At 43.7% G+C, this 10,598-nt stretch overlaps 1 protein-coding gene across 1 annotated transcript in view; it reads left to right on the top strand.

The window, feature by feature from the left end:
- Positions 1 to 10,095: 10,095 nt before the first annotated feature.
- The window catches only part of NEDD4 (neural precursor cell expressed, developmentally down-regulated 4, E3 ubiquitin protein ligase), a 59,953-nt gene continuing 59,450 nt past the window's right edge, over positions 10,096 to 10,598 (top strand). The window contains exon 1 of the mRNA XM_014944650.1: positions 10,096 to 10,202. Within this exon, the coding sequence (XP_014800136.1) occupies positions 10,158 to 10,202 (45 nt within the window). The 5' untranslated portion in view covers positions 10,096 to 10,157. The remainder of the gene's footprint in view (positions 10,203 to 10,598) is intronic.

The following is a 10,598-nucleotide window of genomic DNA, read 5'->3' on the forward strand; positions in this document are numbered from 1 at the left end:
ATAGTCGTGCTTGTTAGAGCTGTTGGTCACGTGCCTCTCCTCTGTGCTGTGCTCCTCCCGGCGTGCGTGCTGGTGCAGTGTGTGTTTCCTGCCTGGGTGCTGGCTCTTGCTGTTGTGGCATACAGCATCCATTGCTGGTGTAGCCATCCACAGTGGCAGTGCGTGGCTGGTTTTGCCTTTCGGTACAAAATAATGTTATGGTACAGCTTGCCTTGCTGCCATAAAGGGGAAAAGCATCTGTGGAGTCCTTTATTTGGGATGTAAAATTGTATGTAAACCCAGCAGCGTTGCCAGCACAGTCTACGTGCACACGATGGAAGAGTATTGCCACAGAGCAGAAACCGGCTATGAAAAAATGAGGATGAGGATAAACATTGAAGTTTTCATGCAAAACAATAGCACTGGTTAACAGACTCCATCCCAGGTTACACAGGTGCTGAGGTGAGCTGGCAGGTGGCAATTTGATGGTGGCACAAAATCACTTAGATTTTGTCAAGAAAGAAAGAGAGTCATCAGGGAGACATACATGAGACAACATGAATGAAAAAGCATCAAAAAGATTAATTTTAATGTGACATTGGAGGGAATGCTATTAATATATTGCACTGGATTCTAAATTAATGTACTCCAAAAAGAGTTCTCTTTTCTCTGAACCAATCCATGGACATGCTTTCTCCATGTTCCGCAGCCATAAAAAAATGCCAATTAAAAATTCCAAGGAATGACATGGAATACAATGTATATTGTATAAAGAGATACAAAAAGGCTATTTTAGAAATTGATAGTTTATCTAAAGTAATAATAGGTTTTAATCAGAACCTCTCACCTGTAGACTGGAAAGAATTGGCCTTAATAGAAGGTGTGATAAGAGCAAACAAATCTTGGAATGGAAATGGCCAAACAGGAGAGACTTGAGAAGGTGGAAATGTCAGAACTAAATGCATGATCAAAATAACTACTTAAAATGTTGAAGTTGTGAGCTACGTAGGTTTCAAACAGACTAGGTGTTTGTGTGTTTAATAAAGACATCCAGAATAAATACTAAACAACTGCTTAGAAATATTTTTACATCTCCAGAAATATAAATCTGCATGTGTGATTGCAGCTGGTAAACAGTTCTCCCCCTAGGGTCATACAGATTCTTGTGTCAAATTAGCCGGTGGTTCATGTAGTCTATACAATGGCTGTGGCAATTGATACCACCATCTTCTCCAGAGAAAGAAGCCCTGCATTATTACAAGGTCACAAAATAAATTGCCCCTGTAAAAGCTGCTCTCCTGGACCCAAGGGCTAGAAGCTCTATCTGAACTCAACGCACTAGAGAAGGCGGGGGTGGACTAGGTGACCTCTGGAGCTTCCTTCCAACCTCTTCGTCAGCGTGTGCACCAAGGCTGAAGGGTTGAGTAAACCCAACTGGATCTGACAGTGCAGCGGGGCTGCTGTCACTCAGGTAAAGTTTAAGCATAATATTTGATGATTATCAAATTCATTTGACAGCAAACTTTTAATTATTTAGTCCTACTATGATGCATGTCAGAGATAAGCAACACTCAGATCTTGCCCCTCTCCTCGCCCTCTTACAAAGGGGAGTTAAGCTTGGGTAAGGAGAGGAAAAGCAAGAAAAATGTATAGTGAGGCTTTACAGATTGTGGAGTAACTCTGGAAAGCGATTCCAGACTTAAGAAATGAGCAGTGACCTGCCTGTACACTTAAGATGTTTCTGAATAATGCGTGTAAGGGAGTGCAATAAAACTTGCAAACTTAGTGGCTCATGTAAAACTTTTAGCCTGCATAGCATTTCTAATAGTTACCTGTAATCATTCAGACCTGAAGACTGTTACACATCCAGGAGTTGGTGATCCACGTAACGGGTAACCTGAGCACGCCCAGGCCTGTGCTGTGCTGTCCCTGTGCTGTGCTGTCCCTGTGCTGTGCTGTCCCTGTGCTGTGGGTAATTTTGGCAGGGTAGCCATAACAGAGCAGCCTGCTGGCAGCTCCCACTTGTGCTGCCGATTACACCACCTGCGTGTCCTTGCCTTTATCTGAAAGTGCAGCAAGAAGTTCTCATGAGAACGTCCTTTCTACTTGACAGGAGAAGTTAAAAACAGAAATGTTTTCTTGTAAGAAAATCCTATAATAGCTCAAATGACCAAAATAGGGTGACGCTTCCACAGGCAGAATCTGCATGTGGATTGCAGGCCTGATCAGTGCTGCATCATAGCTCAGGGATCTGAAAGGTTGTAAGACCATCTATGCTGTTCTCTCTTTTTAGTGCTAGCTCTCGCAAATGGCATTTTAAGCAATACTTCACAGAATTTGAGCACCTTTTTTATTGCTATCATAACAAACCAGCACCTTCTACAGCATAACATCACCTAATGAAATTGCAAATTTTTTAGTCTGTTTTGCTTTTCTTGCTCAACTTGTTGAAAAAAAGGGTAAAATATAAACTAAGAAAGGCCAGATCAATTAAATCAAAAGTGAACTGAGGCTGTGGAGAAATTTGCTTAGAAAACATACAGTGCTAAAAAAGACATGTTTCATTCTGCAGATTGCAGTGTTTAAATACCCAAATAGATATAGTTTAAATACCAAAATAGAAGACTATGTTAATATAATGCAGCATATATATCCAAGTGATTTCAGTTCCTGATAGATCATAACATTTCTGCTATGTGGTTTGAGTATGTAGGAGATACCCGACTAGTGATGTAAACACTCGAGATGTCTTGCCTTGGAACATTTGCATATCTATTCTCCAACAGCTTTGTCATGGCTCCTCCCCAGTCTGTTCTTCCTGGGCCTGCCTACCCACTTTCTATATCTGGTAATGCCTCGATTCTGCAATCATTAAATTGTCCATTTTTGTCCCTGTGGCTCATCTTTCCTCTGCTGTCAGCTTCCTTTTAATAAACTGGATATGGATAATACATGGATTATGATAAGTTATGCATCATTGGAACTTGGCCTATCGACACTACCTAATTAGATGACGCCCATTAGAGTAAAATTTTCAGTGGATCTCAAGCTGTTGTTTCAAATAATGTTCAAATAATGTTAACAGTATGCTACTAATCTGGAGCATATTCTGGTTTATATGTGGGGTATTTCTGACACATATATGAAAATTGTACTTGAAAAATTGACCCAAGGATGGAAATGAGTCTCAGGAGCTTGTGGCAAGGTTCTATTTTAACCTACCTGTGCATAGCCACTTTTGGTAGAAAAGTTTTCACAGTAGTATAGAAATTCTACCAAATAATCTAAGCTTGTCTTTGAAGTCTTAATGTATCTTAAAGGCAGGAAAAAGGAGATGCATAGGAAGCTGAAAATATATCTCCATTTGTTCAGGAGTTGATAGCCTTACATCTAGTTATTAACAGTGCTAGAGGATTTTTATGAAGACTGAATTGAGCAGGGCACTACCTGGATGCTGCTGGCGCTGAGTCCCAGATTTAGCCTCAGATTTTCTGAGGGCCATGTGGAGGAGGGTGGCTGCTAGCAGTCAAGAGAAGTGACTATCCCTGCAGCCTTCCTCGGGTAGCTGACCTACCCATCACTACAGATCTGTGCTTCTCAATGCACTTAACTTTAGAGAGCTATTGGACTCCCTCTTCTCAAATAGCCTTCTTTCATTTTTAGTACAGAAGGGAAAACACAGCTGTATAACTGTATCACATTATAAACTAACTGATTAGGACTCGCTCATCTCTTTTCCCTATGAAAAATATCCTTGAGTGTTCAATTTGCCTGCTCTATATCAGTACTTCAACAGGACACTTGTTCCAAGGGCTGTGATAATCAACTCCCAGAGAGATCAAGCCCAGTTTCTCCTTGGTCTGAGACAAGAAGAGGCAGTTTGAAATGTGCTGTTTAAAAAGCTGTGTATTAGCAATTGTTATTGACATGACTTGTTATGTGTTATATGACTTGGACAAAATGCTATTTGATTCTATTTCAAACTGCTTTGAAAATCAGAACAATCTCTCCCTGCTATATATGTATAGATGAGAGGGGAGACGAAGTGTCCATATCCAGGAGGCCCCACTCAGAGGTTCTCATGCCAATGGCATAACTAAAAACCTACTCTGACAAGGGTTACTTGTGGAAAGCAAAACTGATGCTGGGGCCTAAAATGTCTGTCTCTACAAGAGCAAAATAGGAGACCTCGGTACTTACTAATAAGGAATTGTTAAAGACCTGTTATGCTGTATGTAACTTTAGAATTATTTTGCCGCTTTAGGAATTATCTGAAGTTGCATTTTTTTATAAGTAAGATTTACAAAAGGTAGCTCTGTAATACAGGAGGATATTTGCATTTCCCTTTGTTTGGCAGAGGTCTTCTCACTAATAGGTATCCTTTTACGGCATGCACAAAGCTCTACATCTTTGTCAGACAGCCTGGGTTTAGGAGAACTTTCCTGTGGGATTACCTTCTACACCAGCCAGACCTGAAGATGTGTGGACACTTCTTCAGTGGTGCATCATTACATCTAGTTTGGCCTTATAAGTATTTAAGTCCCAGTGGCAACACATTCAAATTCATTGGAAGCCAATCAGTGGACCAAGGACAACACATTGAAAATCTGTGTACCCAGAAAGAACTGAGCGCTGAAAAAACCTCAGAAGTAATTAAGACCAACTTAAAATGGCAATTACTTACTATTCCCAATTTCCTAATGGAATAAGGGAGAAACAATATAAGAAGGACCGTCTTGTGTGAAAACAAGAGAGGAGTGAAGATGGCAGTGCATGAGTGCTGCTCAGTCACGCGCCCAGTCTGAACAGGAGCTTCCTCTGGTCTTAACAGTGTTCTAGGTGCTGGCAAAAAGCATGTAGCATGTACTAACTACTTCATACGCACATGGAGAATGATAACCTCAAGGTGTTTAAAGAAGAAAAGCCCAAATACGTCATCTTTGTAAAGGTCTTACGTCTGTAACATCGCGATGGGTGGAGCTGTTAGCAGAAATATCCACAATGACTGTGTTAACCATGGGATCACTGGTGGTGAATTAAGCTGGGAACAGTGTGACAGCAGCTGACTGGAGCTCAGCACCTCCGGGTTTCTGTTCTGGCAGCTCTCCTCCCCCTCAAGCTGGAAATAGGGAGAGAAAGATGACATCTGAGTGGTGGTGATTCAGACAAGTGTTTACCACTTCATTCAAATGCATATGCACAAAATGAGTGTTACTTTCCACCTCCACCGCAGTTGCTCTTCTTACTATGCAGGTTTGCTCATCAAGCCAGAGAGCTTTCCAAAAGAAATTGCTTGTAAACTGTTATACTAGTCACAGAAATCAGGAAAAACACTTCTTTCATCTTTCCCTTCTCACAGCCTTCTGCATTTGAGATCTGGAGATCTCAGCAGCTTTTCTGGGGGACAGGGGATCTCTGCAGAGAGGGAATGGAGGGAGCTGATCCAGGGCAGGTGGTGTTAGTGCCTGAAGAACACAGATCCACACTTCAAGAGCAATGTTAAATTTTGCCTGCAGGCTGTCCTGAAAAAGGAGCTATTTGGGTAGAGAATTTCTGGTTCACGTCTGGTCTGTCCTTGGGTGACAGTAATGCCTTGCTGTCGTCCCGCAGGGACAAGTAGGGCTGTAGGGTTTGAGACAGCTGGAGGCAGTGACTTGGCAGCAGGCAACACAGAAAGCAACACGTGTCCAAAGAGAAGATATGTTGCTTTTACTGGAAAGAAGAAAAGTTGAAAACAGTGACTTTGGAGAACCAAGAACAAAAAGTACCAGTAAGGGGCTGGTGAAAACCTGAGTGAGTTAACGGCAGTCGAGTTGCAATGCAAGCAGAGACAACAGCCAGTCCAGGATGACTTTCACCAGACTGAAGTTCTTGCTTACACAGTTTAGGCTTTCATTTTTGTATCAGTTTTGCATCTTGTTATCATGCTGTTTGAAATGTGAAACAGTACTGAAGGAGGCCTACAGGAAAGACAAGGAGGGACTCTTTAACAAGGAATGTAGTGATAGGACGAAGGGTAATGGTTTTAAACTGAAAGAGGAGAGATTTAGATTAGATATTAGGAAGAAATTCTTTACTCTGAGGGTGTTGAGATGCTGAAACAGGTTGCTCAGAGAAGCTGTGGATGCCCCATCCCTGAAGGTGTTCAAGGCCAGGCTGGATGGGGCTTTGAGCAACCTGGTCTCATGGGAGGTGTCCTTTCCCATGGCAGGGGGGTTGGAACTAGATGATCTTTAAGGTCCCTTCCAACTCAAACCATTCTATGATTCTATGAAATCTAGTATTAAGTGCCAGGGTCTAGCACCTAACTGTAGAGCCAAGAACAATGTTGAGTCTTGGGCTCTTAACTATATCTCTGGCATAGTCTCATTAGTGAGTCATTGCCATGGTAGTAGAGAAATTGAGATTACTAGGCTATCAATAGGTATTTACTTCTCTTAGTCATAGCAATGACTCACTAGCAATACGATTTTTTTCTATTAATTCCCTCTTGTGTGTAGTTTTCCATTTACCTGCCATTGTGACGTTGTGAGTGGTTCATCATAACATTTTCTATTGTGTGACTCAGTAGAACAAAAGACAATGGGAGAAAAATCTGTGTGTGTCATTTGCATCCAGATTTTTTGTTTAATTGCAGTTAAAATGACTTTTGATTCTTTCAGCTTAAAGGAAGAGCAGTGAAGATAATTTATCCGATTTGATTTAAAATACTCTGTAGCAAAAGTGTCACCTATATTTAATAAGAAAAAACATACTTTGATGTCATTTGATATCCTAGCTTTTGTAACTTAACCATGACTATAGTTAATATATATTCTTAAGATAAAGATTATTTTATTATGATAACCCTTTGGAATTGTGAAATAAATCTTTTCCCACATTATTTAATTCGTTAAGAACAAACAGTGCTTTTTTCTTCAAATCAGTTCTATATAAGAGTGTATGAATTCTCTTCATTTTATAAAAACATTTACAATAAAGTCAGACAGAAACGAAGTATTGCAAATGTATATAAAATTCAGACCACAAATGGGTCTATCAGGCTGAACGCCATTATCTAAGAGATAAAAAATATTTTTAAAGTTTGTAATGTTTTGATATTTTGTGGCACAGAAGGTTGATTTAGATGACAAGAGAAGTCAAACTTCTTTGTTACCAGATGAGAACTCACTATTGGGATGGAGTAATTAGATAAAATATTAATATGTTTTTAATGGTCTTGATATACAGTTAAAGTGTTCTGCTGCACTCAGATGATCGAAATGCAGGTTATTCTCTGCAACTGACAATCAATTATTTGCAGAAAGAGGAAGAGCTCTCAGAAGAGCTGTCTTCCACTATTAGACTGTAATTGCATAAGATCATCAAATATTGAATGCTAGAGATATATATCTTACATAAAAACTCAATGTTTGTTAACAGATTGTGGTTTATTTTCCCTTGTTTTTAAGTAAAAGAATACTTAAATTTAAATTTTTTCTATTTTTAGTGAACTGCTAGACGTCTTGCTGGAATATTGAAGATAAATATTGATCCCATGAAAATGCACATAGACCTTATCTTAGCAAATGGATGCCTCTGGGTACCAAACCCAGAAACACAAGCCTTGTTGATGGCAGGTCATCTACTTTTAGATTTGGGATTTGACTGTATTGTAACTCCTGTTCCCCTGTTCTGGACAATCAGTGGTCTTTCCACACAAAATATGAATCAGTGAGATCTTAGTTGAGGCTGCGTTACACTTTGCTACTTAAAAAATGTGATATAACATTGAGTATGCTAACGCCCTGTTGTAAATTTCAAAAGGGCATTATTTCAAATTTCAAAGTTATTGAAATGACACATTACTCAGAATTTAATGTTTGAGTTTTGATGTCTTACAAAAAAGCCCAATAACTAATGTGCTAATAAAATACTCAAACCCAAAACCTTTGTTAAATGGGACTTCAGGATGCTTGAGAGTGTTTCTTTTCAGCCTTCTAGCATATAGAAAAGCTGAGACTGTGGAAAACAGACAAGCACAGTTCAGGCAAGGGACAGTAATGTTGCAGTAGGAGATTTATAGGGAGAAATAGACCAGTACCTTTTATCAGACTAACCAGTACAATTTAAAAAAAAAAAAGTTCTGGGGCCTGATGCTTTTTGTTTGAGATGGTTTGTACACTCTAGCAGAGTGTAAGAGGCAGCACTGCAAAACCAGGTATTCATGCTCGACAGCTGCAAACCCACATGCTATTTCTAGCAAGCTGTAAGAACTATTTACTAATCAACATTAGGTGCAATCCCAGAAACTAGTACTTCACAAAATAACTGGCCATGGAAATCATGCCTGCTGTAACTTAGGCAGGTTTTCCTTGCTTGGCTGTCAGCCAGGAACTTCCCACTTAAATTTGGACAAGCCTCTAAACTGGTGCTGGGAGAGTGTTGTAGGCAAGGCTGAGTGAAGGAAATCGGAGAGAAATGTTGGGTATCCAGAGGCTTGATCCAGAAACAGAAGGAGGCTGTTTCTTTTGAATTAACCAAAAACTCATCTGGGTCTTTTTTACAAATTTTATCAATTGGTCTAATAAACCACATTGTTTCCCCATGTAAATCTATTCGTTCATATTCATAGATGATCATGACTATGAAGACACTGCCTGGATGCCACTTTGTTTATCAAGATACTCACCTGGTTTTTCATAGATAATACCCTGTATTGATTTTGGAACACGCACAAACTGATGTTGCTGTTGAGGTTGCCTTTCTGCAGAGCCTCCTGCTAGCCCTGGGGGGAGAGCACAAAAGTGTGATAATGGGCACAGGCTTGCCGGAGCCCTGCCATGGAGGTGTTGGTTACCTGGGTGTTTCATGATCTGCTTGGGGAACAGTCCAAAAAGCTGAGCCTGGCTCCCTGTTTGTTTCGAAAAGGGTAGAGTTTCTCATCGAATGAGAGAAGTAGGTCACCCAGGTCGTGAGGGGCCAGGTTGGATGAGCTGAAAGATGATGAAAGACACTGTTTCCCTGCCAGTACAGGTGCTGCTACATTTGTTCATTGTTAGCGACACACATGATTTTCCACATGTTCATCCTAAGACAAAGGTATGTTCTCTGCACTCACAGGCTGTGCAGCGCTGGGAGGAGTTTGGCTCAGGCTTGTAGGAAGGCTCACAGCTATGAAGCACAGACTAAAACACTCTATAAACAGTTTTTTTAGCACAGCTCTTCCTGTTGTCCTCTGCCGGCTGGGAAGGCTGGTGGGCAAGGAGGGACTCACAAGCGATTCACGAGCAGCTGTTGAGGGCAGCATGAATTCATGCCATTTACAAAACCAGCATGGAACCAGGTCCTTCCAACAGGAGCATGGGTGATGGCAGGGAAGCACCACTGAAAGGTGATTTAGGAATAACTTCAAACTTTCAGATGAAATGCTGTCATGCTCCCTTACTAACATCTTGCTGTACCACTTGTAAGTTTGCTTTGATTTCCGACAAGGCTTATCTCCTCCTCTCCTCTGGCATTCTCCCCGGGTGTTATGTCAGGTCAGCTCCTCACGAGGAGCTCCTCAAAGCGGACTTCCTTCCTCCTCCCACTACCCTGGAAGGCAGCACTACCTCATCCCGGCAGGCAAGCTCCTTTCTGCACACTGATGATTATTTTTTCCTCTCAGTTTTTTTCCAAGTTTTTGTGATTCCAGAGGGCTCCCTTGGGTTCAGGCCAGAGCTCCCCACAGCTTGTGCCCGGCCCTCAGGGACGCAGGGAAGACGCCGACGATGCAAACCATTGGGAAAATTTTTAGAAAAACGCTTTTATTTCCCCCACGACCTGGCTGATGGCGCCCCTCGGGCCGGGCAGAGGGAACCCCCCGCGGGCGGGCGGCAGGCCGGCTGGAGCCTGGGGCTGCCCTGAGGGGCGATGGAGCTGACGGAGGCCGCCCCTCCCCACTCTTCGCCTCAGGCTGCCCGCGCGGCGCGTGTTTCCGGGCGGGGCGCGGCGCGAGAGCCAATCGGAAGGCGCCGCCACCTCCCTTGGTGGGCGGTAACGCGGGCTTCTGCGCCAATCAGACAGGAGGGAGGGGGGTAAGACGGGAGGAGGTGGGGCGCGCGCCCGCCAGGCTGTGGGCGGGGCGGCGGGCGGAGCGCGCGGCGGGGCGGCGGCGGCGGGTAAACACGGCGGTGGGGAGCGCGCGCCGCTGGGCCATGGCGGCGTCTCCTGCTGAGGTGTTCGGGCTGCCGGGCGAGGAGGTGAGGCCTGCGACCGCTCTTCGCCCCCGCGCTTCCCGCTTCCTTTCTCCCCCGAGGGCGGGCGGCGGTTTTCCGGGAGGGTCTCCCTTCAGGGCGGGGGCTTTCCTGCGGGCCCGCCGCCCTCTGGCGGGGTAGGGGAGCGGGGCTGAGGTGAGGTGGGGGCTAGGCGGGCCCGCGCCCGTTCGCCTCAGCTCCGTCTGCCGGGCCGGCCGCGGCCGGTAAGCCGGCGGCTGCCGTGTCTCCTAGCACCGGCATTCCCGTCTCTAGGCTGGTTTTTGAAGCTGTGCGAGCCTCCTCCCGCAGACGGAGGAATTCGGGTGCGTTGGGCAACTTCCTCGTGAGGGAGCTGGGTGGGCGAAGCGGGGCTGCTCCCCGCCTTCCCCCCCCCCCCCCCCG

Source organism: Calidris pugnax, unplaced genomic scaffold (genome assembly GCF_001431845.1).
Source record: "Calidris pugnax isolate Ruff unplaced genomic scaffold, ASM143184v1 scaffold70, whole genome shotgun sequence".
Lineage (NCBI taxonomy): Eukaryota > Metazoa > Chordata > Aves > Charadriiformes > Scolopacidae > Calidris > Calidris pugnax.